This window comes from Myotis daubentonii, chromosome 6 (genome assembly GCF_963259705.1).
Source record: "Myotis daubentonii chromosome 6, mMyoDau2.1, whole genome shotgun sequence".
Lineage (NCBI taxonomy): Eukaryota > Metazoa > Chordata > Mammalia > Chiroptera > Vespertilionidae > Myotis > Myotis daubentonii.
Genome location: NC_081845.1, coordinates 81,007,620 through 81,032,636, shown reverse-complemented (window position 1 = coordinate 81,032,636; position 25,017 = coordinate 81,007,620). Strand labels below are relative to the sequence as shown.

The 25,017-nt window shown below is 39.5% G+C and overlaps 1 protein-coding gene across 2 annotated transcripts in view; it reads left to right on the top strand.

Annotated features, from left to right (window-relative positions):
• The window catches only part of PTCHD4 (patched domain containing 4), a 167,646-nt gene extending 143,008 nt beyond the window's left edge, over positions 1 to 24,638 (top strand). For both annotated transcript variants that reach the window (XM_059699660.1, XM_059699659.1), the window contains exon 3: positions 22,718 to 24,638. In XM_059699660.1, coding sequence (XP_059555643.1) covers positions 22,718 to 24,351 — 1,634 coding nt within the window. In that variant the 3' untranslated portion in view covers positions 24,352 to 24,638. The remainder of the gene's footprint in view (positions 1 to 22,717) is intronic.
• Positions 24,639 to 25,017: the final 379 nt, after the last annotated feature.

The window sequence follows — 25,017 nt, the reverse complement described above, 5'->3', positions numbered from 1 at the left end:
TTAGAAGTTCAGTGTCCTTTCTTCCCTCCTGTGTTTAACTGCTGCAGTTCTGCAAACACACACCATCTGTCTTTTATCTCCCACCTGACTTCTCTCACGGGAAAACTAAATTAGTTTAAATCATGTGGGAGCATTATAAATACTGTTTGGTGATGAGAATAAATTGGTTCAAATCACATAGGTACTTTCCTAAGTACTGACTGATGAGGAAGTTTAGATACGTGTAATTTATAAATAAAATGAAGGAGCTTACCTAGCAAGATATGAGAAGTAGGAACAGTTTTTATATTTAATACATTGAAAGCACAGAGAAGGAACACTTTCAAAATCATTGTATGAAGCAATATTATCCAGATTCCAAAACTAGATAAAAACAGCATAAGGAAAGAAAACTATAGACCAATATTTCTTATGGGGAAAAAATACAAAAAAATCCTTGATAAAATATTAGGAAACCATATCCAACAACATATAAAAACATTATACGCTGTGATAAAGTGGAGTTTATCCTATAAATGCAAAGGTGGTTTAACATCTAAAAATAATGTATCACGCCAATATCAATGGACTAAAGATGAAAAACTACATGATTGTCTCATAGATACAGAAAAGGCACTTGACAGACTTTGACACCCTTTTATGATAAAAAATGCTTAACAAACTAGGCATAGATGAGAACTTTCTTAACCTGATAAAAAGTAGTTCTAAAAAACAAAAAGCTAACATCATACTTAATGGTGAATGCTTTTCCCCTAAGATCAGGAACAGTAAGTATGTCTGCCTTCACCACTTCTCCTCAACATTGTACTGGAACTTTCAGCCATGACAATTAGGCAACAAAATGAAATAAAAGACATTCATATTGAAAGGATAAAGCAAAATATCTCTATTTGGAGGTGATATGATTTTATTGTAGAAAATCCCAAGATTCACACAAAAAAATGGTAAGAACTAATAAACAAGTTCAGCAAGGTTACAGGCTCCAAGATCAATATGTAAAAATCAATTATACAGAACTAAGAGAACAATTCTATTAATAATATTAAAAATAATAAAATCCTAAGGAATGAATGTATCAGAATAAGTGTAAAATTATTGTCTGAAAACTACACAGCACTGGAAAACAAACCTTAAAAGACCTAAGTAAATAGGAAGACATTCTATGTTCATAGATCAGAAGACTTACAATAAAGCTACAGTAATGGAGGCTCAGTGGCACTTATACAAGGATAGACAGAGAAATCAGTAAAATAGAATTGAGACTTCAGAAATAAATTATTATTTATGGTCAATTGATTTTTTACAAAGGTGCCTAGATAATCCAATGGGACAAGAATAGTCTTTTCAATCAATGATACTGAGACAATTGAATATCAACTGAAAAAGAATGAAATTGGACTTCTTCCTCTCACCCTAAATAAAATTTAACTTAAAATAAATGATAGACTTAAATGAAAGAGCTAAAATGAGAAATCTCTTCAGAGAAAATATAGGAGTAACTCCTAATGATACTGGGTAAGCAAAGCCTCCTTAAACATGTTATCAAATGCAAAAGCAACAAAAGAAAACATGGATAAATAGAGTTTTCTCAAAATTAAAAACTTTTGTGTTTCAAAAGATACCATCAAGAGAACAGACAACTGACAGAGAGAAAATATTTGCAAATCATATATCTGATAAAATGCTATATCCAGAAATGTTGCAATCTAATATCAAAAAGACAAATAATCCAACTATAAAGTAAGCAAAAAATCTACACTAATAAAAGAGAAATATGCAGATTGACCATCCCTCTGCCACACCCACCAGCCAATCAGAGTGAGTATGCAAATTAACCCAATAAAGATGGTGGTTAATTTGCATATGCAGGCACGGACTAAGGAATTGAGAGAGCATAGAAGGAAGCCAAGTGCTGCAGAAGAAAGCGAAGCTGCAGAGAAGCAAGCAGGGAGGCGGAGACGGGAGGGAAGCAAGCAGGGTGGTGGAGATAGGAGCGAAGCCCACCTCGGCAGGCTTCACTCCCTTCTCTGCTTCACTCCGGCCACAGGAAGCTCTATTCTTGTAGGAATAGGCCTGAGGAAGCCCTATTCTTGCAGGAATCTTCCTGCAACAGGCCTCTAGTTGAATATACATTTATCTTAAGATAAATAAATGGCCAGAATGTCTGAAATATGAGCAACATCATTAGTCAGTAGATAAATGCAAATCAAAACTTCAGTGAGCGCATCATATCTCTTAAGATGGCTAAAATTTAAAAGTTGGACAATAACAAGTGTTGACGAGATTGTGGAGGATTAGAACCTTTCATACATTGCTAGAAGTATAAAATGAGACAGTGCTTTAGAAAACAATCTGACAATTCCTAAAAATACTAAATGTAGAGTTATTATATGACTCAACAGTTCTACTCATAGGTGTATACCCAAAAGAAATGAAAACATATGTCCACACAAGAAACTTGTATGCAAATGTTCAAAGCAACATTATTCATGATAGCCAAAAAGTAAAAACTATCCAAATAAAATGTGGTATATTCATACAATGGAATAATATTTAGCCATAAAAACAAATGAAGTATTGATACATGCTATAATATGTAGCATATAAAGTTTTCTTAAAGCAAAAGAAGCCAGTTTCAAAAGACTGCATCTTGTATGACTCCATTTATTTGTAATGTCCAGGAAATTGACAAATCTATAGAGACAGAAAGTAGATTATGGTTAGTTAGGACTGGTGGATGATGGGATAGATATGGGAAATAAGGAGTGACTGCTAATGAGTATGAGATTTTTATGGAGGGGGGTGATGAAATGTTTTAAAATTGTGGTGATGGTTACACAACTCTAATAAACTAAGGATTATTGAATTATGCACTTTAAATGGGTGAATTATACAGCACATATCTCAATGAAGCTCTTAAAAATCCAAAGGAAGGGGTTCACTTTTCATATCTTTTTTTTTAATTTAATTTGAAAACCCCATTAGGACAACATGCAAAGTTATTTTAGAAAATGTTTGCTTTCCAGACTCACCTCTATACCCAATAAAATGAATTCAAACTCAGAAATCTATAACATCTGCACAATATTAAGTCCATGTTATGTTATGAAGCACAATAGAGTATTACTATTTCCACAGCCATTTCACAAATACCATCCTATTTGGTGGTAGTTAGGGGAAATAGTTTATTAAACTTGTCAAAAGCATTTTTTAAGCATCTGTAATCTACTACAGTGAAAGCTCAGGTGTATGAAAGCAAAGAAACAAAGAATATTACTTTGTGGAGTTAACAAAATACATGGCATGACAAGAATAAGAGAGGAGAAATAAAAAAGTATCTAGGTGCATATTATATGGGAAAAATTCTTGTGAGAATCCCAGGGTTTGTGGCATATATGGTATTATTTTATAGTCCTGCTATGAAGGGGAAAGGCCCTCCTAGACCTGTATCTACTTTGATGCTCTGCTTTAGTAACTTACCTTTGACTCTGTAGGAGCAAATACTCTTCTGTTAGCAGAGAATCAAACTCCTTTGTCGCCCGTGGGAGCTAGGTGGAGGTTCTTGGGGTGCCGCTGAAATAATTTTCAGAAGCTCCCATGGGAAGATGGGATGTGGGAAAAGGCTTCATTTGTGTGAAGTTACATTTCTCAAGTTCCAAAGACCCCTGCCCCTTAAGCCAGTTCTTGAAAAGGTTCAGCTAGAGTTCCAGCAGAGCCAGAAACCAGGCAGTGTCCAGTGTTTCTGCTCCCTGTTGCAGCCAGGTGTGGCTCAGCTGCCAAGCTAATTCAAGTCCACTAGTCAATGTGTGAGGTCCAACATGGCCATGTGCCATGTGGGCACAAGGGAGAGCAGCCCCCTGCACAGGAGTCACAGGAACCCTGCGCCCTGGGGGGAAGGAGAGAGAAAGAGAGAGAGAGAGAGAGAGAGAGAGAGAGAGAGAGAGAGAGAACTTTCTTTGTTTGGAAGTTCATATATTCAGGTTTGGAGCACTTGCAGTGGCCACACCCATCCTGGCCACTAATTTGTTCCTAGGCATGACTGGCAGACAGGTATGTACCTTTGTACATCAATCAGACCTTACTGGGCATGTGTCTAAATTGTTTTTGTCCAGTCCCTTCCCCCATCAATCTGCTAGGAAGAGACTTGGAGAGCGTTAAATGCAGTTTCCTGGCAAAGCTGTATAAATGGCATGCCTATATTTAGTCTTCCATTTCCTCCTTTCCTGTTAAATAATAACCAGGTTATTACAGCAGCATGACTTCCACTTATGTATACTTCTAGTCTTCTCCCTGGAGGAGGAATCTAAGGCAAAAAGCTTTACATTTATTCATAGTTCTTCACAATTGGATTGCTTTCGCAGGAAAAGAGTGACATCCTTTTTGATTGGAGAAATAGGGAGAATCTGACTTCCAATGGCCCCAACACCACAAGGGACCTAAAGCAAATCTGTTTCTCTTCCCTTCTTCCTTTCCCTTGTTGGCATCCCTCTTTACTTCCCCACAGTGGCATGGCTTCCCTCCTCTTGCAAGGGATGCATGTCTTTCTGAAGTGACTTTGTCTTTAACTGGAAGGATGTTTACATCAGGTTGGGAGGTAACAGGCTCCAGTGTCCTCCCATCTAGTGTTACCACAAGCTAGCTGATAAATTCATTGCTGCTTAGCTCAAGTCATGGGATTTCCTCTATTTACAAGAGCCCTTGAGAAGCAATTTGACGGTAGCATGTACGCACTGAACTGACCCCAATCCCTGGCACGGCCGATGAGACTTTCTTCTGCTGACCCCATGTTTCCAGTCTTGTCCAAAGAGGAAAATTCCTTAGACACAATATATGTTTTATAGGGTTTTTAAAATAGTTTTCCTAATTACTGTGTGTAGGGCCAGGTCTAATCATGGAAATGGTACTCGTTAAGCAGATATTTAAAAATTGTTATTAGCCAAAAAGATTCCAGAAGTTACCTAAAATTGTAGACACAGGGTTATGATAGTGAAAAATGCAGTTTAAAAATGTAAAACGCTGTTTGGGAAGGATGACATAATTACAGAAAAAGAAAACTGCAGCTTGAATATGCTGTGTTTATGGCTTGCCTGCTCTATGTCTACTATCGGACTGTGAAATTAGAGATGCTCCCTCGCTGATCACCTCACAGGTAATGTCTGGAAATCAGCCATTCAGTCAATCAACCTTGCTGGGTTCTACGCCGTGGAGAATACTCATCCAAGAAGCTAAATGAGAGTCAAATTTCCATCCTTATAATCAGGGACGGGAACATCCAGCCCGTGGGCCATATAAGGCCTACCAAACCATTTGGTCTGTCCCTGCCAAGGCAACTGCAGGTAAGACTCGAAATTCAATAAATCCAGGAGGTTTTTTCACAGTCACATACATTTACATTAAGTGAATGATGTTATCAATATCCAAATGGCCCTTGGCAGAAAAAGGTCCCCTCCCCTGAAAATATAAATGGAGGCACAGCATTTCCCAAAGTCCCTCATAAAGGTGGAATGGTGACCTTAAATGGAACCAGAGGCCAAGGTAGGGATCTCCACCTAACAAACCCCGAATCTAGATTTCCCCCTGCTCCCTGTAGGGAGAGTTACGTAGATCTTCAAGGCAACCCCCCTAAGATTTCCTTAGCTGACAACTGCATGAAAGACTCTTTGCCTTACAAACCCAGTTGCTGTCAGAAGAGAGTGTGCCAGAGACCAACATTAAGATACCGGAACATGGACAGGAGTGCTTCCTGCAGGGGATGAGAAAGCCGAGGGCAGGTCTGACCCTTCTCACTCATCTGTTACACAGGCGGTGCCGGAGAGAGAAAGGGGCTTCCGCTTACTGTGTTAGAGGAATAGTACCCAGTCCATTGATAGTCACAAGTGTTTTCAGGCTGTCAGCATGAGTGTTTGGAAGCGTGGTTAAAGAGAATGAACAAGGACTGGAAAATACTCTAGCACTATTGAAATGACAATGGAGCGGAAGCCCCCTCTTCATGGAAATAGGAGAATTAGGGAACAAGAACCCCCACCCCCCAACAAAAATACTAGAACACCAGAAATCTTGGAAACTCAGAGGCACACATCCATTCATCAATTTTAAAATAAATATTTACTGAATTCTAAGTATTGCCTTAAGAAATGATGATGTAATCATCAAAGCATGACATAGCTGCTGCCCTCAAGATCAGTCTATTCAGAGAGTTAAGAAACTGAAGATATGGGTTCTTGTCCTGACTACCAAAGGGACTCTGTTAATGCCACATGTCCCTGCTCTTCTGAATTTCCACTTTCTAACTATTAAATAACTAGGGGCCCAGTGCACGAAATTCGTGCACTGGGTGTGTGTGTGTGTGTGTGTGCGGGGGGAGTGTCCCTCAGCCCAGCCTGCCCCCTCTCACATACTGGGAGCCCTCAGGCGTTGACCCCCATCACCCTCCAATCGCAGGATCGGCCCCTTGCCCAGGCCTGACGCCTCCGCCAGAGGTGTCAGGCTTGGACAGGGGACCCCCATCTCCCCCCGATCACTGGCTCTGGCCCCCGCCCAGGCCTGAGGCCTCTGGCCCAGGAATCATGCCTGGGCAGGGGACCCCCATCTCCCTCTGATCGCTTGCTCCACCCCCCCCCCCAAGCCTGACGCCTCTGACCCAGGCTTCAGGCCTGGGCAAGGGGACCATCATATCCCCCCAAACCCCGGCTCCGCCCCCCACCCAGGCCTGATGCCTCGGCCAGAGGAGTTGACCCTCATCACCCTCTGATCACCAATCACTGGATCGGCCCCTTGACCAGGCCTGAGGCCTCTGGCAGAGGTGTCAGGCCTGGGCAGGGGACCCCCAGCTCCCCGCAGTTGCAGGCTCTGCCCTTGCCCAGGCCTAACACCTCTGGCTGAGGCGTCCGGCCTGGGCAGCGTGGACCCGCAGCTGCAGCGGCCCCGAGATCATGGACTCCGCTTTAGGCCCAGGCAAGGGACCCCTAGCTCCCGGGACTGCCAGCTTCGACCGTGCCCAGCTCCCATCGCTGACTCCACCCCTACTTCCTGCTATCACTGGCCAGGGCGGAAGAGGCACCTGATTCTCCGATCATGGCTGGGGGGCAGGGCAAAGGCGGCCCCAGGGCCACCTTTGCCCTGCCCCCCAGCTCTTAGCTCCCCCCTGGGTTTCTGATCACTGTCAGTGGCAGGGGGCTTCTTCCTGCTTTCCCTTTCGCCTCCCTGCATTGTGCCTACATATGCAAATTAACCTCCATCTTGTTGGCAGTTAACTGCCAATCATAGTTGGCAGTTAACTGCCAATCATAGTTGGCAGTTAACTGCCAATCATAGTTGGCAGTTAATTTGCATATAGCCCTGATTAGCCAATGAAAAGGGTATCGTCGTACGCCAATTACCATTTTTCTCTTTTATTAGATAGGATGGGGGGTGGGGGGAGGCATAGTACGTATGCTTCTGGGAGTTCATGAGATCATATGCAATGATATCCCTCAGGATCCCTTTGTGTGTATGTCCTCATTAGCGGGTCCTTCCTTTGGGCCCAGCCTACTTTGTCAACATACATTCATTTTAGGAAAGGATATGAAAAAACTCATTCATCCAAAGGACTAAATCACTATGCTTACAAGGTGGATCTTCCCAGGAGTATTTCCATTTTCATGGAAGACTAACTCCTTAAATTGCATACTAAAATAATTTCCACTTGCACATTTCCACACAGTAACATTTTTCTTAGCATTAAAGTAGCTGGCACCTCTCCTAACCAATCTGGCCAGCCCTGCTGCATGGAGGGCTAGTACAGAAAATGTCTTTTTTTTTTTTTTTTCATGTGCTGTATTAGTTTATTTTCAGATTTTCTAAATCTATCCAGGAAGTATTCTTAGGAGACTCTGCCTCATGAGAAAGAAATGGGTGTTTCCTTTGAGGTCCTCCACAGTTGGTGAGGACAGGCTTTGTGCAATACTGACATGGCCACATTTGTCATAGAAATCACCCCAACTGTCAAATTAGAAGAGACTGTCACCCTAGCTGGTTTGGCTCAGTGGATAGAACGTCAACCTGTAAACTGAAGGGGCCCAGGTTTGATTCTGGTCAAGGGCACGTACCTCGGTTGCAGGCTCCATCCCCAGTAGGGGCCGTGCAGGAGGCAGCCAATCCATGATATTCATCTCTCCTTGATCTTTCTATCCCTCTCCTTCCTCTCTCTCTCTCAAAAATCAATAAAAAAAAACAAACAAACATAAAAAAGAGTCTGTCATCGCCCACTAAAGCACAGGAGAAGAGGGAAGGAGTATAACAATTCACAGGATGTAATATGAGTTCCTCTTCTGTATTTCCTAACTGTAATTCAGCGATGATCACAGGACCTATCACCCTCTGCTCCCTGTCATGTCTCGGTCAACTTCTGAGCTTACAAGTTTAGCTATACAATTTTATCAACACTAGACTAAAAGAAATATTACCTGAGTACCCTTTATTCCATGACACTGCTAGGTACTGGGGGACAAACAAAAAATGAAGACATATCCTTGGTTTCAAGGCACTTACACACTGCTATATAATACTTCATGTGGAATTCTATGCAGATGTCATCAGAGAAAGTAATGAGATGCTTGGCCTGGAGCAGATGAAGGTACCATGCACCGTTGCCCATATGTGAATTAGGGATGTGAGGCAGAAAAAAAAAAAATGGTATCTATTCCAAAAAACATGACTGAAAGCAAATTTTAGAAATTTCAAGAAACTAATTTCGACATCGAATATGGGAAAGCTTTCCAAATTAGTACCTGGGCAGGAAGTGCACTTTGAGCATATGAAAGGAGAGGACCCATTGGGGGAAGGCTGAGAGTTCTCTCATGTAGCACCGTGATTTGCATGTGGTGGGTGCTGCACTAATATCTGCTGATTAGTTGATCAATTTCTTTTGGAGGTGTGCTTATTTACTGAATAACCCCATACCACTGTTAATACAGTCAATCCCTTGATAAAGAGAAACTCAGGCACCAGAAAAAGAATTAATTTTACCAGCTGCGGACATTCTTTTATTAGTTCTTTATTCAACATTTCTGTGCCCTGGATTGTTGTAAGTAAATTATAAGTAAAAATGTTATGAGAAGAAATAATGTGGACCTATTTTTTTTCATTACATAATTGCTGAAATTGTGTATTTAAGGATTAGAAACTTTCAGATTATTTGCCTAAACTTCCTGATGGTGAATTGGCCAAAAATCACTCTTTCATAGAATTTACTTGCTCATTCTATGGTCATACCTATCTGGGAGAATTTCCATTTGACTGTTTCTTTTTTTAAAAAATTGAGATATGATTTACATGTAGCATTATGTCATATAACATATTAGTTTTAGGTATTCAATAAAATAATTTGATATTTGTATGTATTATAAAATCATCACCATGATAAATCTAGTTAACATCACACAGTTACATTTTTTTTGTTGTGATGAGAATTTTTTTTCTTTAATATATTTTATTGATTTTTTTTTACAGAGAGGAAGGAAGAGGGATAGAGAGTTAGGAACATCGATGAGAGAGAAACATCGATCAGCTGCCTCCTGCACACTCCCTGCTGGGGATATGCCTGCAACCAAGGTACATGCCCTTGACCGGAATCGAACCTGGGACCCTTGAGTCCGCAGGCCGACACTCTATCCACTGAGCCAAACCGGCTTGGGCTGTTGTGATGAGAATTTTTAAGATTTAATCTCTTAGCAACATTCAAATACATAATACAGTATTATTAATTACTAGAGGCCCAGTGCACAAAATTCATACACTGGGGAGGGGGTGGTCCCTCAGCCCGGCCTGTGCCCTCTTGAAGTCTGGGAGCCCTTGGGGGATGTCCGACTGCTGCTGAGGCTGGAGAGGCTCCCGCCACCATCACTGCACCTCCAGCTGTGAGCCCACTTCTGGCTGAGTGGCGCTTCTCCTGTGGGAGCACACTGACCACCAGGGGGTGCTCCTGCATTGAGTGTCTGCCCCTGGTGGTCAGTGTGGGTCATAGCAACCCGTCTTTCTGCCGTTTGGTCGATTTGCATATTAGCCTTTTATTATATAGGATAGTCACCATGTTGTACATTACATCACCAGGGTGTAATGTAATAACTCTCAGGGTGTACATTTTGATCACCTTTACCCATTTCTCCCATTCTTCATTCCCCATCTCTGGTAACCACCAATCTATTCTCTGCATCCATTAGTTTGGTTTTTGTTTTGTTTTTAGATTCCACTTATCAATGAGGTCTTACATTATTTGTCTTTCTTTGTCTCATCTATTTCATTTGATGTAATGCTCTCAAGTCCTTTCATGTTGTCATAAATGGCAGGATTTTCTTCATTTATTTTTGTGGTTATATAATTATTTGTATCCATTTGTCATCCATCAATATTACTTAGGTTATTTCCAGGTCTTGGTTATTATGAATAATGCTGCAGTGATATCTTTTCAAGTTAGCAACTTAGTTTCCTTGAGAAAAAAATACTCAGTAGTGAAATTACTGAATCATGTGGTAGTTGTATTTTTAGATTTTTTAAGGAACCTCTATACTGTTTTCCATAGTGGCTGCATCAATTTATATTATCAATAACAGCGCACAGGGTCCTATTTTCCCCACATCTTCACCAACACTTGTCACCTTTTTGTTATTTTCAAAATGTATTGTTGTCAGTATTACAGATGTCCTCCAGTCCCCCCTCCAACTTTATTTCCCTCTACCTAGCCCCCGCCCTACCTCAGGCCTTCACCACACTATTGTCTGTGTGCAAGAGCTATGTATATATTTGTATCTGTTGTTTGGTTAATCTCTTCCCATCTTCCCCACCCACTTCCCTCTGAAATCTGTCTGTCTGTTCCAGACATCCATGCCACTGGACCTATTTTGTTCATTAATGTATTTTATTCATTAAATTCCACACATAAGTGAGATCATGTGATATTTGTCTTTCTCTGTATGGCTTATTTTGCTTCACATAATATTCTCCAGGTTCATCCATGCTGTTGCAAAAGGTAAAACTTCCTCCCTTTTTACAGCAGTGTAAATATACCACAACTTTTCTATCCACTTATCTGCTGATGGGCACTTGGGCTATTTCCAGATATTAATAGCCATTTTAATATGTGTGAGCTGCTTTCTCATTCTGGTTCTGGTTTGCATTTTCCTGATGATTAGTGATGTTGTGCTGTTTCTTAATTAAATTTTGACTAATGGAAACGGGCAAGACAAAGTCCAGGAGGGTTATTAAGATGGAAAGAGGAAATAGGTTTAACTCATTACACAAGAGGGTAATGAGTTTCCTACCATTTCCATTCACTGGAGCTGTTTTTGGTGGCCTGACATGTCATCATGATTAGCTGTTATTTCAATAGACAACTTCAAGACTGAAACACAGAAGTGTGACTATGGGAGCCGGTGCTCAGGACCCCTCTGCCAGGATGCTATCTGCCCCACCCGCTGTCCTCTATCTTTTGCCTTTGGGAATTAACGCGGATAATGTTCTGAGATAACTCCCCTCTAGAAATGTGTGTTGCCACAAGGCTAAACTAGGCTGTGGGCTGCCGAAAGGGGACAGGTTACAGAAAAATACATCGAGAAAGAGCCTTTTCAACTGAAAAGGAAGTCTGTCCTCATCAGGGATGTATTCAAATGATACCAGTTCAGTGGCTTGGAGAGTGGCCTCTGGTAGAGGTCTCCTTGCTGAGGGAGCTCAGCCAGCTGCCCAGCATCGCTGCTGTGCTCTCCTGGAAGTGACTCTGGTTTGCTCTGTGAGTTGCAGAATACAGAAATCAGTGGCTGCAAAGCTCCCTTTCAGCCTCCCTCCAGCTAATGAGAGCAATTCTATTAACTTATTCAGAATTGGAACACACAGGTAAGAATACTGTAATTAGTTGAATCCAGTTAACTAAAACCCTTTATTAATCAGCATTTTCCACAGTTAACATGTAACAAAAAAGGCAAAATACAAAATAGTAATCAGAGAAGAAAACTTTTAAACTTGGCTCTAGTTTTGGTACACATTCAATCCAAACTCCCACACTCTACAACTATATAATAGTAGTCAATAATACCTACTATTTGAGGGAGTTCTAATTGTGTATCAGATATTTATACTATGGGGTTCATGTCTAGGTTACCTTTAACATAGAAATCCTTTGAAGCAGATTTTAAGATTTTACAATTTGTCAAATCTGGCCATGGAGTTGTTTACTTTGCCCAAGATAACAAATCTATAGCTGGTATTAATGAAGCATAAACCCATGGAACTCAATGCTTTAACCAATATGCAATATTGCCTCCTGATTATTGGTGCATGATAAAATGATAATTCAGAAACATATTATTCAAGAAATAATAATAGTTAATTCATTGAGTGTTTCCTGTGTTCCAGGCACTGCTCAGGGTACACGGTAACTATTATCTCATTTAACCTTCAGTTAATCCCCTAAAAGAGGTACTATTTTTATCCCCATTTTCCAGACTAGGAAAATGAGGCACACAGAGGTTAAACTAATTCTCTCTACCTCACATATTATACAGTTGATGAAGCCAGAACTGGAACCAAAATGTGTTACTTCAGAGCACATTCTTTTAATTGCTACACATGCAATTATCTTTTTCTTTCCTCCCTCCCTCCCTCCCTTCCTTCTTTCCTTCCTTCCTTAGGATTTGATACAGTACAGAAGAGAAATACAAATCGAATGCAATTTAGAATGATCTTATTCAATAAAGTTAATCAACCAATAAAAGTTGAATCAAAGAGGAAGTTCTGGTTGATGAATTTAATGACTCAGATGATTCAATTCCTGAGCTCTCTGGTTAATTAAATTTCCAGAGGCTTCAGGCTATCTTGTTCAGAGAGAATTCCAGCCCATGGGGTATTTTTATTTCATCTTTATTTCTAAGAAAGACAGCAAAACACTCAAGGATGCTCCCAGAAAACTTGCCCTTTGAAACATGCTTTTATTAAGCATTTGTGCTGTAGCTTTGAAGATTTTCTCTTGAACAGTATTTATTAGAAACCAAACTGTGCATAATTGAAATTTGCCAACATTCTTTCCATTTCAAACATGTTACTGAATGATTGAATCAGAAAATTTTAAAGTATTCTCCAGATCTTAGTGTTGCACAAATCCTAAGTCATCACCACTTTTTCTCTTTATAAGATTGAAGAGCCCCAAATTTTGTAATTAATGAACTGCTAAATTAAAACATATAGCTGTGATGTGGTTTTCAAGTGGGATAAATGGGAGTTATTAACTTCAAAAGGATGACATTTTACCATATTTTCCTAAAACATTCAGAAAAATTTTGAAAAATGAATAAATTAGTTTTTCTAACTTTTTGTTATTTATATGCCTTACCTCAATAAACATTAGTATAATCTTAATATTTATTCCTGTAAGTTCTTGTATTTATTATTATCTTTTTATATAATCTCTTGATTTTTTATGCATATGTTTGCATTTAGTTTATAAACTACCAATCCACTTCTTTTGACAATTGTAAAATTTTCTGACCAATGACCCATTCTTTCATTTATTGCTCTGTTCTGCTTAAAGCAATGACTTTTTAGTTCTACTTGGCTCCTCCTTCTTTCTCCTATATTAATGCAAATCTATGTTATCTTCCTCTCAAAACATTTTTCACTTCTCATAAGCCTGACTGTCATTATCTTTTCAGTGAGGATGCAACTAAAATATTACTTCTACTAGGAAGCCATCCTTTTACTAGTTATGTGGTCTGGAAAGTCAAATCGTCCAGGAATTAACTCTCACTCAATAATGCTGTTCTATCACCTATACTCAAATAAATCAAATTAAAAAGCCAACAATAGCCTGACTGGCATGGCTCAGTAGTTGAGCGTTGACTTATGAACCAGGAGGTCAGGGTGCAATTCCTATTCAGGACACATACCCAGGTTATGGGCTTGGTCCCCAGTAGGGGCCATGTAGGAGGCAGCTGATCAATGATTCTCATTGATGTTTCTGTCTTTCTCTCCCTCTCCTTTTCTCTCTGAAATCAATAAAAATGTATTTTTTTAAAGTCAACAGTAACAACAAAAGTTTTATTTAATTTTGTTTTTTCGAAATACTTATATATACTAAAATGCAAATGCCCTCAAGCAAAAAAACCACAAGGAACACTACTGTAATTAACAAATTTCGGTTTGTTGACTTGTTACAAAGAGGCAGAACATATTTTTTGGGTGACTGTGGGAGCATTTCTGGAAGTAGGTATTATAATGGACATACTATATGATTTCTGCAAGTGTTTGGTGATTTGGAAAAGGCAGCATGATTGGTTACTGTCAAGAAGGGAGTATGATTCTATGATCAATTATCTTAATAATTTTTACACCTAAAATGTGAGAAGACCATACCAAGACTACACTGTGATTGGCAAAGAAGCAGGAATCACTTCTATTCCTTTTTTAAAATCTTTATTGTTGAAAGTATTACATAATGTCCCTTCTTCCCCCCATTGACCTCTTCTAGCCTGCGCCCCACCTCCCCATACCAAGCCTTCACCACCCTATTGTCTGTGTCCATGGGTTATGCATACAAGTTCTTTTCTTTTCTTTTTCTTTCTTTTTTTTTTTTTAAAAAATATGTTTTACTGATTGTTTTACAGAGAGGAAGGGAGAGGGATAGAGAGTTAGAAACATCGATGAGAGGGAAACATCGATCAGCTGCCTCCTGCACACTCCCTACTGGGGATGTGCCCGCAACCAAGGTACATGCCCTTGACCGGAATCGGAATCGAACCTGGGACCCTTGAGTCCACAGGCTGACGCTCTATCCATTGAGCCAAACCAGTTAGGGCCAAGTTCTTTTCTTGACCTCTTTCCTCCACCTTCCCTCTGAGATAAGAGGATATTTGGTCCATTTTATGTTTTAGACAGTGTTTTTGTTTTCTTTCACCCAGTCATAATCATGGAGTGGTCTTAGAGCTGATTCCATCCCAGTCACAGCGTGGTCTTGTCTGATGCTGTTCTGCCAGACCGTGGTCAATAGGACAGTGTTGAGCGCAGCTGTGAGTACCAGCCCAGCTTCTGGCAGGACCAATGCCTACTTGACAGCATCCAGCTATCAGGACTGCTTTTTTCTTTCTCGGGAACAATGTATATTAATTTCATGAAACTTAAGAGACACAGAAAGCATTGAGAAGAAAATGGAAAGCTTCCTGGTAGTCATTTTTCCCCTGAATGGGGATGCCAGGGAGAGGGAGAAAACAGGAAATCATGCCATCATGTGTGAGCCGGCCCTGCTGTAGTGCTTCATCTCTTGGCAGCCCTGAGGCCCTGCAGCAAGGAAAGCTGAAAAGAGAGCACCGCCTCCCCCCAGCCCCTAGCTGGCTCAGCTGTGGTGGTAAAGATAGCAGTAACCAAGCTGCATTCAGAAGGCAGCATTCAAAGTCAAATGATTTGGAAGATTCTCCATGGCACACATCCTACAATTGCCAGCATTGAGCTTTTCCAGTCAATATAGTCCTTACTGGGTACTAAATACATGTGTTAACTTCTCTAAAACTCATCACAATTCTATGAAGTAGGTCCCGTTGTTATCTCATTTTACAGATGAGGAAACATATGGAGAGGTTCCAAAAACCATCTGCCCATCATCACAGAGCTAGGAAGTGAAATATATGGAATTTAAATTAAAGCTGTCTGGCTTTGGGGAATGTGCTACTAACCAATATAAAGTAGTGTTATTTATCTAGCTGGGTCCACTTTGAGTATTAAAACTTTTATTGTAATAGTTATTAGGTTTCAAAACAACCCTATTACCTCTCTATTTCTATCTCTGTTATCTCTCTGTTTCTCTCTCTCTCTCTCTCTCTCTCTCTCTCTCTCTCTCTCTCTCTCTTTCTCTCTCTCTCTTAGTACTAGTACTAATATATATATAATGGACTTTAAATTTTTTTTAACTTTTGCCCTAGTTGGTTTGGCTCAGTGGATAGAGCATCAACCTGCAGACTGAGGGTTCCAGGGTTCAATTCTGGTCGGGGCACATGCCGGAGTTGTGGACTCAATCCCCAGTAGGGGGCGTGCAGGAGGCAGCCAATCAATGACTCTCGTCATTGATGTTTCTTTCTCTCCCCTCCTCTCTGAAATACTAGTAAATAAAACAAAAATATTAATTTTTTAAACTTTATGTAGAATTACAAAAATGATGGCATGCAAACTCTGCTATGAGACTATCTACTCTTTTGTATGCATTAAAATATGTATAAAATAGACAACCGCTCTGAAAATTATACAATGAGAATCTGTTGCTAAATTCCATTTCTTTTTAAATAAAGGACCTAATAAAATTCTCCAACCTCCTGCTAAGTGCTAAGGGATGAGTATATGTTCAGTTTCATTTTTAATTCCTCTTTCTCATGCAATACCCTGTCTCTGTGTTTTAGTTTGCCTCATTCTAGACTGGGATGGGGCATCTCAAGAGAAGCCACTTCCTGGTTAAGAGTAATATAAAGCTAGACCCATCCTCATTGCACAAAATCATCACAGATTTCTAGGTAAAACCATCAAATGCACCTGGCAAGAGCTGCTTGGAAAATTCTGCTGAATAATTTTCTACCCTATATCTTTTTCAGCTCTGTAGGTACCAAGAGGCAAAGGCCTTGGCCATCTTTTATGAATGGAGCTTGATAACCACCTATTCATTCAAGATGATAATTAATTAAAAATAGGCATTCTACAAAATACACTATATTCATCACCTTTAGGTTAGACATCAAGGTGATTAGAAAAATTATCATCTCTTAGGCAGCATGTGTGCTTTATGGAGGCATTTGTACTCTACCAAATAGCAACTTAGAGCAAATTCTTTAATCTTCTATTCCATTCCCTATAGACGTTTATAATGCTGAGCCATTCAAATTAATGAATTGCATGCTAATTTTGCAATTGGACATCATTGATACATATCAGCACTTCTGCCACAGAATCACTGAGTAACATTCAGCAAGTGTCCTTTTCAGTGAAATGAAGCAAACTGCTATACCTGTATCCAAAATCTTATACTGAATAAAGGACTGTTCATAATAATCACTTCAAAAAATTTAAAATATCCTTAAAACTAGACACAGATTATGGCCAATTCAGTGTCACAAACATTTATTATTATTTTTTAAATATATTTTTATTGATTTTTTACAGAGAGGAAGGGAGAGGTATAGAGAGTTAGAAACATTGATGAGAGAGAAACATCAATCAGCTGCCTCCTGCACACCCGCTGCTGGAGATGTGCCTGCAACCAAGGTACATGCCCTTGACCGGAATCGAACCTGGGACTCTCAGTCCGCAGGCCAACGCTCTGTCCACTGAGCCAAACCAGTTAGGGCACAAACATTTATTAAGCACCAGTAAGGTGCCAAATAATTTGGACACAAAAATGACAAAGACAAGTGCCTGCCCTAGACAGTGAGGACCTTATAGACTTACACAAAAGATAGGCCCACCAATAGATTAATTCAGCTGGGTGTAGTAGTTAGCATCATGAAATGTGTTCAGACACAAAAGCGAGACTTCTAAACAAGTGAGTTGTAATTGAAGAGGGAAAGGGGAGGTGTTGGAAATGAGATCATGATTGAGTGGTATATTTAAAAATCTAAATAGGAATCAGGCAACTAAAGAGAAGGAAAACTTGGTAAGGATCCTGTATAATGCCAAACAAGTGAACAATAACAAAATGCTGATTAAATATCCAGATGTTTTTGTCAGCTGCTTCACTGGTTTTGTTGACTGGGGCTTTATTTTTTCATTCATTATTTATTCATTTGGTTGGCATTGGGAAGTCACATAGCTTATAGCTCAATAGAAAGTCAAAATGCTCTTTCATCTGAGACCAGTGGTGATTTCTACAAATACAGGTATGTTCACAAGCTTTCATGTATGTTTTCCTTATTATTGCACAATGCTTCCATTCTTTTTTCATTTAGAAAGAAGTTTCCCCAACAAAATACCCGAAGACTTTTGGAATATTCAATATGTGCACATACACACACACACACACACACACACAAAGTCTTTAATTTGTATCCATTTCCTCTTTGAATTTTCTCCCAGTTTCAACTCTGTCCAGATCTTTTTCTATTTTCTTTCATGAAATTTTTCCAAAAGAAATAATAGTTATTCAATAATGTCACAACTGAGATACATATTATATTATTCTGACATAGTTTATAAATTATAATATAGTGGAAAGGAGTCATAATCAAAATTTGTCAGTCATCTTTTGGAACATTAAATAAAATATATGTTTTGGACAATAGCTTAATCTGCTATAACAGCAAGCTAATCTCTTCTGAGCATGCAAAACAGAGCTTATTCTTGTATCATTATTTATGTATTATTTATTTGTATTACAACTGTAAACCTACTTTTGCTCCCCCTGCGTATACAATGGAATATTATTCATCCATAAAAAAAATGAAATCTTACCATTTACAACATTATGGGTGGACCTAGAGGATATTATGCTAAGTGAAATAAGTCATACAGAGAAAGACAAATGCTATATGATTTCACTTATATGTGGAATCTAAAAAACAAAATAAATGAACAAACATAACAGAAACAAACTCACAGATACAGAGAACAAATTAATAGTTGCCAGATGGGAGGAAAGCTGGAGGTTGTGGGGGGGGAAAAAAGGTAAAAGGGATTAAGAATCACAAATTGCCAGTTATAAAAATATTCATGGGGATGTAAAGTACAGCATAGGGAATATAGTCAATAATTTTTTAGTAAATACTAGTATATGTGGTGTCATATGGGTACTAGATGTACCTTGATGATCATTTCATAAGGTAAGTAAATGTTTATTCACTGTTGTACAACTGAAACTAATATAATATGGTATATCAACAGTAATTAGAAAATAATTTTTACAAAGTATATAACTTCTTGACACAGATAATACGATGCTTTAAGTATATTATTTTTATAATGAAGAATAAGTATTTAAAAGATACATACATTTTCTGAGCCCATCTAGAATCAAGAATTATAGTACCCCAGCTGGCATTGCTCAGTGGTTGAACATTGACCCATGACCAAGAGGTCACTGGTTTGATGCCTGATCAGGGCACATGCCCAGGAATAGAACTGGCTCAATCCCCAGTGGGGGGTGTACAGGAGGCAGTCAATCAATGTTTCTCATCTATATTTCTATCTCTCTATCCATCTCCCTCCTCTCTCCCTAAAAAAAAATCAATAAAAACATATTTTCAAAGAAGAATTACAGTCGATTTAATTCAATAAGAGGTTAGTGGACATCTCTGGTCATCTATCACTTTGCCAAATGTTCTGCAGAGTATAAAAGTAACATAAAATTCATTCTCTGACCTTGAAAAATTTTCAATCTAACCAAAGAGATTGACCATATTTTGAGAAAGTCATTTTGTTCCAGGGCAAAACAGCCCATCGTTGTGTGTTAAAATGAATTACTAATTAGATGCAATGGAGTTTAGGAATCAGAAAAAAAATCAATGTGTTTGGAATTTTCAGAGATAGATTCTTGGCAAAGATGAGAATTGAGCTGACCCTTAACTGTCCAATGGATAAAATTTCAATTAAATGACCAATAATGAAGAGAAGGTGTTATATATGGCAGGAAAAAAATAGCATAAACAAAACTAAGAAGATAAGACTAATCATGGGCAGGTTCATGGAGAGAGAAGATTAGCCTGGCTAAAGCAGGTAAGAGATATGAACTGCTAGGAAGTAACCTAATGATGATGAGAATCAAATGAGTGAATATTGATAGGAATACGTTGTAAAATACCTAAACCCATGAATGAGATAAAACATGCCATCTCCAAACAAAGTTTGGAAATTGTGTTTTCAGTCTTTATCACACATAAAGTGATTACTTAACCTAATACAGGTTAGCACATCTTCCTACACATACAGATCTTGGTACCAGATAAAGCAACACGCTGGCCTACATGGTGTACCTAATATTCCATAAAAGTGAACATTAGCAAAGGCAAGACAAATAAAGCTATAGCCTCACGTAGCCTTTCCCCTCCCCTTGTGGCTACAAAGATAGCAAGAGTCCTCATTTCAGAAGAGAAGTGCACTATTTAAATAATTATTTTAATTACCTTAACTAATATCCTAATATTACATTTTTGTCAAGGGAATAAGAGAACAAGTATCCTGTTCGGTCAAGGAGACTTGCAGAATATGGAAATTAACAATTGATGTTAAGAATCATTAGACTTAATTCATTGATCATATCTGTTGGGTTAGGAATTTTTTTATTAAGTTACTTGGGGTGACATTGATTAATAGGGCCATATAGGTTTCAAGGGTACATCTCCAGGACACATGATCTGCACATGGCATTATGTGCCCACCACCCCAAGTCAAATCCTCTTCTGTCACCCCATGTTTGGCTCCCTTTACTCTTTGCTACTCCCCACCCCCTTCCCAGTGGTAACCACCATACTGTTGTCTGTGTCTATGAGTTTCAGTTTTATATTCCACATATGAGTGAAATCATATGGTTCTTAGGTTTTTCTGACTCCTTTATTTTGCTTAGCATAATAACCTCAAGATCCCTCCATGTTGTTGCAAATGGCAGCATTTCGTCTTTTCGGATGGCTGAGTAGTATTCCATGGTATATATGTACCATATCATTTTTTATCCAATCCTTTATTGAAGGATACTTTGGTTGTCTCCATGTCTTGGCCATGGTGAATAATGTTGCAATGAACAATGCATATGTCTTTGTGAATAAATATTTTCGAGTTTGGAGGTAGATACCCAGAAGGGAGATTGCTGTCAGAACCCTTTCTACTTGTTCGATTACAGGATCTTTCCTGACTAGAGACCCAGAAGAGAGAACTTTGTAGAATAAATAGATTTTTATTTGGAATAATAAATCCAGTGCAATAACAATTAATAGTTAATAGTAACTCCCAGAGTAGGTGGGCCAATGTATCTTTAAAATCAAAGATCAGCATTATATACATTTAAACCTATAAATTCCATGGTCTAACTATAAAGCAAGAATTCTTAGATCCCCATGAAACAAGTTTGGTGTTAACTCACTTACAAAACTTTGTTGGTTAGGAGTAGGTTCACTTGCATATAACCGCCTTACTTACAGCTGTTTAGACAAATGGAGATTTGATTTTCTTTAAAGAGAATCCAAGAGGAAGATAGGCTAAGGCTCTTTTTGGTGGCTCCATGATGTCATTTGGGACAAAGCTCCAGCTTGTTTTTTAATAAGCATCCTTAAATGACTTCTTCTGACATCACATTGTCCAGAAATATGTCACATGAACCACCCCTAGTTTAAAGGATGGCTGAGAAATAAAGTTTTTAATTGTGCACATTGTAGTCCCAAATAAAAGTGACAAGGAAGGAAAGGAATTATGTAGGCCAGTTAGCAAACTCTATGAACAACACAAAATCAATGATTACAGTGAGACCTCAGCCATGATAGTATGTTTGTTAAAGCACTACTAAGTAAACTGGGTCTATAACCCAGAACTCCACTCTCTAGGTGCCATACAAAGTCCATTTTCCAGGTTTTCTTAAACTCGTTCATTTGGTACCTCTATGCTACATTTTTTGTCTAGTGGATTTCTTGGAAACAGCCCAAGCATAGCTTCTGTCCATGCATGGAAAAGGTTTGTCTGTAGTGCTGCTATGGCTACAAGGGCAAGACTGATCTATGAAGATTTCCATTCAGGCAGACAGTTATCGACTGATATATCGTGGCTGATCATTGACAGAGCTAACTCAGGCAAGTGGGAAAAAAGAGAGAGAAAAACTGCAGGTATAGTATGATACCTTTATGATTTCTGATTTTGTAAGAAAAAAGCAAGTGGTGGTATCTTAAGAGCTGTCAAGTTCCTGAAATAAAACATCTCAGTATCTATTAGCTTCAGGCACATAGTAGGTGTTCAAGTAGTATTTTTGAATAAACTGTTTTTGTCTATTTACCCTTATAAAAATGTGCACAGAAACTGGCTACAAAAAGAAGCATTTTCTATGTACTTTAATGAGGCAGTCAAACATTTAGTCAGTTTACATCTCTGTGAATAAAGGCTCTCTGAGGAGCCCAGAGGAAATGCTGGCTGTGATCTCTTGCTCTGACGGTCTTGCCTTATCTTTTATAAGACCTGGCATATTTTTTTTTCCGCACATCCAGTGTAAATCAAATCTATAGGAATCAGTTTCTAAGCCATTTGGCCACCAAGCATATTATTAACATTGTAAAATCAATTTAAAGCCATTTTTAAGTGTTTAAAATCATCTAATTTCCTAAATCAGAATGTAAATGAGCCTGAAATGGAGGTTAGAGACTATCAGTCAATACATCAGTAGGTGTGTTGGAGGGCATTGAAGATGAACAACAGCCCCTCCTCTTGACAATTTATAATCCATTTAAGGAGACAATGTGTGTGTGTGTGTGTGTGTGTGTGTGTGCAGATAATGCCACATTAGATTACAACTTGTCAAATTAATAGAATGGACAAAAAATACTTCATTTTTTTCCCAACAAACAAATCTGGACTTTCCTAAAGTGGAAACTGGGGGCAAATATGTCCTGCTATGTAACTCAAATTCTGAGATCTGATAGGAGGATTAGAATACAAAGTACTGTTTACCTTAGATAGCCTATCAGGAATTCACTTGAATTCACATAGGAGAAAATAAAAAACAATTCTTCTTCTTCTTCTTTTCTTAAATTAGGTCATGGAACTAAAGGAGTATTTGAGCTTCTGTCTGGATGGCGGAGAACCAGAGAAAATCTGCCCTTCAAAGACAGGGTAGCAGATGCCTACTCTGATGTGATGGTCACCTATACCATGACCAGCTCCCTGTACCTCATTACCTTTGGCATGGGTGCCAGCCCATTCACAAACATAGAGGCTGTCAAGGTCTTCTGTCAGAACATGTGCGTCTCCATTCTGTTAAACTACTTCTACATTTTTTCTTTCTTTGGCTCCTGTCTGGTCTTCGCTGGCCAACTAGAGCAAAACCGCTACCACAGCATCTTTTGCTGTAAAATCCCTTCTGCAGAATACCTGGACCGCAAACCCGTGTGGTTCCAGACAGTGATGAGTGACGGGCATCAGCAGACATCCCACCATGAGACGAACCCCTACCAGCACCACTTCATTCAGCACTTCCTCCGTGAGCATTACAATGAATGGATTACCAATATCTACGTGAAGCCCTTTGTGGTCATCCTCTATCTCATCTACTCCTCCTTCTCCTTCATGGGGTGCCTGCAGATCAGTGACAGAGCCAACATCATCAATCTGCTAGCCAGTGATTCCCCGAGTGTTTCCTACGCCACGGTCCAGCAGAAATATTTCAGCAACTACAGCCCCGTGATAGGCTTCTACGTCTACGAGCCCCTCCAGTATTGGAACAGCACCGTCCAGGAGGACCTGCGGAGGCTCTGCAGTGGGTTTACTGCGATGTCCTGGGTGGAGCAGTACTACCAGTTCCTGAAAGTCAGCAACATCAGTGCCAATAACAAGAGCGACTTTATCAGTGTCCTGCAGAGTTCATTTCTGAAAAAGCCAGAATTTCAGCACTTTCGCAATGACATCATCTTCTCCAAGGCAGGGGATGAGAGCAACATCATCGCTTCTCGCTTGTACCTGGTGGCCAGGACTAGCAGAGACAAGCAGAAGGAAGTCATAGAAGTGTTGGAAAAGCTGAGGCCCCTGTCCCTGTCAAAGAGCATCCGGTTCATCGTGTTCAACCCCTCCTTTGTGTTCATGGACCATTACGGCTTGTCGGTCACTGTGCCTGTTCTGATCGCAGGCTTTAGTGTTCTCCTGGTGTTAATCCTGACTTTTTTCCTAGTGATCCACCCTCTGGGAAACTTCTGGCTAATTCTTAGCGTCACCTCAATTGAGCTGGGGGTCCTGGGCTTAATGACATTATGGAACGTCGACATGGATTGCATTTCTATCTTGTGCCTTATCTACACTTTAAATTTCGCCATTGACCACTGTGCACCACTGCTTTACACATTTGTATTAGCAACTGAGCACACCCGAACACAATGTATAAAAATCTCCCTGCAAGAGCATGGGACAGCCATTTTGCAAAATATTACTTCTTTTCTTATCGGGTTGGTCCCCCTCCTATTTGTGCCTTCGAACCTGACCTTCACACTGTTCAAATGCTTGCTGCTCACCGGGGGTTGCACACTTCTGCACTGTTTTGTTATCCTACCCGTGTTCCTAACCTTTTTCCCCCCTTCCAAAAAGCACCATAAGAAAAAGAAACGTGCCAAGCGAAAGGAGAGAGAGGAAATTGAATGCATAGAAATTCAAGAGAACCCTGATCACGTCACCACAGTCTGAAGGTGTAACTAATGGATTATTTTTCTTTTCCAGTATGGCACAACGATGCAGGGCGAGTCAAGCTCAGACCTCAGCTGCTTGGGCTGGCCAGGGGTAACAAGGCAAGTCAGATCAAGAGTGAATTCCTCATGACACATCAAGGTGTCCACTTCTTGGGCGAAAGAGGAAATCAAAGAAGGGGAAACCTTCTTCTCCACCTTGTTCTCCACTAAAGATAAGTTTCTGGATGTGATCCTAGAGCTCTCCCAAGGAATGGATGGGTCAAGGAAGTGTTAGAAGTCCAAAAGAACCAATTGCTTTCAAAAAGAAAATGCTTAGGAGAGGTGGAGAAGAGAGGGAAGGGGGCCTCCAAATAGGGAAACAGACATAGAAAATGTCAAAACTGTCGTGGCATTTTTCATATTTGTTTTTTGAACAGGTTGGTCAAAGGAAACCTATGCATTTGGGAAGTACATATTTAATCCTGTCTAAACCAAAGGACTTCCCAATCCATTTTCTGTGTACATATACTTTCATTCATATATATATATATATATATATATATATATATATATATATATGCACTTAGATGTGTCTTTACTGTACATTGGCATTTGTGTGGAGGGAGATGTCCATTTGCAGATAGGCTGGTCTTTCTCTAGAAAGTCAAATCAGCCTTAGCCAAAT